We start from the raw sequence: 4,574 nt of genomic DNA, 5'->3' as shown, positions 1-4,574 counted from the left end.
ATTTATTGGAGAAAAAACAAATAATTTTGCAGTCGTAAAACCCTGTGAAATTAAAGTTTCCACAGCTATAAACCCTAAAAATTGTAAAGTAAAAAAATCTAACGCTAAAATTGAACTCCCCTGGGAGCAATTAGGACAGCTACACAAGAAGAAAACCCCTAAAACCTCAGCGATGGGGGACGTCTTACAAAAAGATACGACTAAAACGACTAAACTTGCGAGTTCCCTCAGACTGAAGGAAAGAAATGGCCAACAGGTCAAACTTCTGAGCTCAGACTACTGTACATATTTCATGTCCCTTCCGGCCTATTTATAGGGCTGGCCCTAGCAACAATGTCATCTGTAACTGGACTCCATCTGTTAAGTCAGAGCCCGCTGAATGTCAGCTGCCAGGAGCAGAAGCCGTGCAGTTTCCCACCGACACTCGCTGGGGGAGCTTCATGGAGTTTGCAGGGCGGCTAAGACCTTCCGAGGCCTGCAACTACCTAGAAGTGCCAGGCCTCAGCGGCTTGGACCCCGATGAAGACGAAGGCGACCTGATCGTCGGCTTCAGACCCAAATCTTCTCCCATCCCATCCAGAAGGAGCTCGGTCTCGGATGAAGACTCAGATCCCGAGCCCCCTCTCTGCGGCTCCCGGAGGGTGTCGTTCGCCGACGCCAAAGGCCTCAGTCTGGTGCAAGTGAAGGAGTTTGCTCTGTGGGACGTACCAAAACTGCCAGGCCATGACTCGGCAGACGGCGAGGGTAAAGATTTAGTGGAATACCACCTCTCGCCTCTAACTTTCTCCCTGCCGCTGTCACCCAAAGACGTGCACGCCAAAGTGTTGGATCAGAAAGTTGAGCTGGAAACAATCGGGTTGCTCCCAGGGACCACGATACTTAAAGGAGTGATCCGCGTTCTCAACATCTCCTACAACAAGTCGGTCTTCATCAGAACCTCCTTGGACCGGTGGGTCACCCACTTTGACCTCCTGGCAGAGTACGTCCCCGGCTCGAGCGACGGCGTGACGGACAGCTTCTCGTTTAAGCTCACCTTGGTGCCGCCGCTGGGGGATCAGGGAGTCAGGGTGGACTTTTGTCTGCGGTACGAAACGCCGGCGGGGACATTCTGGGCTAACAATAACGACAGGAACTACGTGGTCTCCTGCCAGCGCGGAATGAGAGGGGGAACGGAGAAGCCGCAGAGGGAAAGCGCAAACAAGAAAAGCTGCCTGAAGGCCGCCAGGTAAGGGGCGAGCAGCTATTCGTTGGCAACAATTTCAGAGCGAGCAGCTCTACTTTTAATGAGATTCACATTATTTAATCACTCTAACTGCACATTCACTGCATAAAGGGAAAAAAGTAGAAGTAAGTAAAACATTTTTGAAGTTATTGTATCTTTCCTTGATTTGGGCAGGTAAATAATACTATTTGCCAATGGAATAAGCATTTTGCATTTAAAATAAGAACAATTCATCTCCATCATCTTATTTTAAGTGCAGAATATCTAATTATCTTATTTTGGGGGTAAATATAATAAGTAGTCTTATTTAGTTGCTCAAATCAAGGAAAAATATACTAATTTCAAGAAAGTTTTATTTATCTTTAGTGTGTTGTTGGATATTTCTTTCATTTTAGAAATTGAGGATGAGTAGCCAAGTTATTCTACTACAAACTGCTGTTGTTTTAGTGAGTATTTTGTTAGAGTGATTGGCTTGAAAAACAATCATCAATCTTCACAATGTAGAAGTCCTTAGCTGGGAATCATTTGGGCTCCACCTTTTGCTCAAGTTTGACACAGATGATAAAAATATCCTCACCGTCTGGCCTCCGAGGGGAAGCTAAAACGAATAGGCGACGACAACATTATGTAAAAGCTCAACCTATTGAGCCTCACGCCCACCCGTTGTGTCGATTGGTGATATTTTCAAAACGAAAAAAACATGAAGCGGAAGGGAAAAACTGGTCTGAAATTGACTGCGTTTGATTGATCCGCAGTCAGAGTGTCTCCACTGCGGAAAGCATTTCATCAAAGCCAGCTTCAACACAGGAAAATATGTCAACAGGTGAATCTTCATTTTGCCAAGAGAGAAATAAGGACGATGTCCTAAAAGTGGAAGCCAATGTTTGAGCCGGTAGAGTGACGGAACAAAATGTCTCTGTTCTCCAGATGAGTCTGTGCGGGCACCGGAGGTGGGCGCTTCGACCGCCAAGAGAATCTCTGAAGGTCATTCAGCGACTTCAAACGGAGAGGGTCAGACGTTGTCGGTGAGCAGAATTTTTTTTTTTTTCTAATTGCCATTTTTGCACAGCCTGAAAGCACATACACCTCTAAACTAAAGAGGCGAGAAGTATTTTTAGGAGCCCATGAAGAACAGAAAACTTAACCTGACCCCGGCTGCTCTTTCTGTGGGAACATCACGTGACGGGGCTGCAGCAGCTTAAGGGACATCAGCGTTACATAATGAACCAGAGGGACACTTTGTACCTGATGTTTGCACTTCATCGGTGTCTCGTGGCTGCTAACTTCCCTCTGACATGCAGCAACAAACTCTTTTCTTACAACCTGCAGTGCCGAGGAGCACCAATCCTACTCTGTAATTTCTTTTCATGTTAAAATTAAAGCTTGAGTGTATTTCAATGGGATTTTATGTGATCACACCCCACAGAGTAATGCGTAATGGTAAAATATCGGGGAATTTGGCACAAAGGCTTTGATTTTCTTTGCAAAGCAAAACCTGAAATGTTTTGCACGCATTTGTATTCAGACCTCTGAGGCAACACTTTGGCGGTACGTCTCTGCCAGCTTTCCACATATGAAAAACTGACATTTCAGGCTATTCCTTTGCGTAGTGTAGACCAAGCCGCGACAAACGTGAAGGGGCATGACTGTGAGTTGTGCTACAGATTCTAAAATGGATTTAGGTCTGGACTTTGGCGTGGCCAGGCTAACGTGAAATTTGCTGTTGATCCAAAGCCATTCTATTGTGTCTCTGTCTGAATGTTTAGGGCAGGTGAATCTCCACCAAAAATCTATTGCTTTTGCAGACTATATATGGAAATGTGTGGTTATAATGCGACAAAATGTCAAGATGTTCACATCTTTTTTTTTTCTTTTTCTTTTTTTGCAAGGCGCTGTGTGTATGTTTAAGCAATCTAAAATGAATGTATCCCTGTTGATGGACAGGTTGAGAACAAACAGAACGGCAGCAGAAGAAGGCAAAGAAAAGCCGCACGGATGGCCAGGCTGAGGGACTACTATGCCCAGAGAGACGATGGAGGGGATGATGCTTGCACGGACAAAAGAACCTCCGAAACCAAACAGGCAACCTGTAAAGCAATCCCAGGAGATCGTGTTGTCGGCCTGCAGCCATTTGATGAGGGGAAAATTCAGTCACAATGTCCTCAGGTTGTTTTTGAAGCCCTCGAAGCGTGCAGCACACCTCTGCATAATCCCCCACATGACCACACGTCCACCAAGCAAATGAAATCTGACCTGCTCGTATTAGCGCGAGGTGAGAGTGCTTCAGATATCTCAAACAACCCCCCGCTTTCAGCCCGTGAGCCCACTCCGGCTGAGCAGCAAAACGTCGGCGAGATTGTCACCACAAATCAGGACACATGCATGACTTTAGCATGCACTAACAACTCAGCGACACCGGATGGTGAAAGCCTCATTAGCCGGAACCCCAGTTTCCCACTTGGCTCAGTGGTTGCCCCGCTGTACCATCAAGCGTTTCAGAGGGGGGCAGGTGAAAACAACGCTTTAAATACTAGAGACTTTAATCTTCCCTGTGAAAGCAGACAGGCCTGTGACATTGTTCCAATTAACACTAGAAGTAGCATGGGCAAAGTGCAGGGAAGTCTGACCGGCAGTCAGGGGTCAAACGTTGAACGCTTAGCTGTCAAACTGATCAGTCCGACCTCTGAAGGGAACGAGAGAGTGGATAAGACCCCAAGGTGTGCAGACATTGCACAGAATCCAACTGAGATGGAAAAGAACCAGAACCAACCACACCAGAGCAGTACTGACACATCACCAGGTCAGCAATGTCTTTTGGAAGACAGCGTTCCACCCGAGAGTGTCAACTCCCAGACAGACGCACAGAAGGAAATGATGGCCTATGAAGTAGCTAAACCACCACAGTGTCAGTCATCAGAGCAAAATCCCTCCATCATAACAGCAAATGTAGATGAAACACTAGCACAGGACGAAAGTAAGGCGTGTCCCAGACCTGTTCAGATTATGCCAGGGCATGTTGTCGAAGGAGCCGAACAACTGGTCAATGGGGAGATAAACTGTGAGTGCCCCGATGTCAACAAGGACGATGAAAGTAGGAAGACTGACACGTCTTTCGTGGAAGACAATTTTTTACAGGTATTTGACGAATTAGATTCCAACCAAACTGAGAGTGAAGGTTGCCTTAATGGTCTGGTCTATATTTGCAAACCAGAAAGAACGGATCTGACATCGTTAGATGTGTCTTTGGAAACTGACGAGGACAGAAATATGGAGAACAAAGATGTTTTTGCCTCAGAAACAGGTAACGAAAGCAACTTTGGCCGTATCAAGGCAATGTATGAGGTTGCTCAGT

At 46.2% G+C, this 4,574-nt stretch overlaps 1 protein-coding gene across 1 annotated transcript; it reads left to right on the top strand.

Moving 5' to 3' along the window:
• Positions 1-279: 279 nt before the first annotated feature.
• Positions 280-2,235, top strand: LOC118560937 (protein phosphatase 1 regulatory subunit 3A-like). Its single transcript, XM_036132516.1, has 2 exons — positions 280-1,225; positions 2,150-2,235. The coding sequence occupies exons 1-2, from the start codon at positions 441-443 to the stop codon at positions 2,151-2,153; spliced, it is 789 nt and encodes a 262-aa protein (XP_035988409.1). The 5' UTR covers positions 280-440; the 3' UTR covers positions 2,154-2,235.
• The last annotated feature ends 2,339 nt before the right edge of the window (positions 2,236-4,574 follow it).

Source organism: Fundulus heteroclitus, unplaced genomic scaffold, assembly GCF_011125445.2.
Source record: "Fundulus heteroclitus isolate FHET01 unplaced genomic scaffold, MU-UCD_Fhet_4.1 scaffold_52, whole genome shotgun sequence".
NCBI classification, from domain to species: domain Eukaryota; kingdom Metazoa; phylum Chordata; class Actinopteri; order Cyprinodontiformes; family Fundulidae; genus Fundulus; species Fundulus heteroclitus.
This window is presented reverse-complemented; position numbering and strand designations above follow the sequence as displayed.

Bases quoted from the DNA above. Each gene is read 5' to 3' on its own strand.
- LOC118560937 (XM_036132516.1), top strand. From the start codon at position 441: ATGGAGTTTGCAGGGCGGCTAAGACCTTCCGAGGCCTGCAACTACCTA.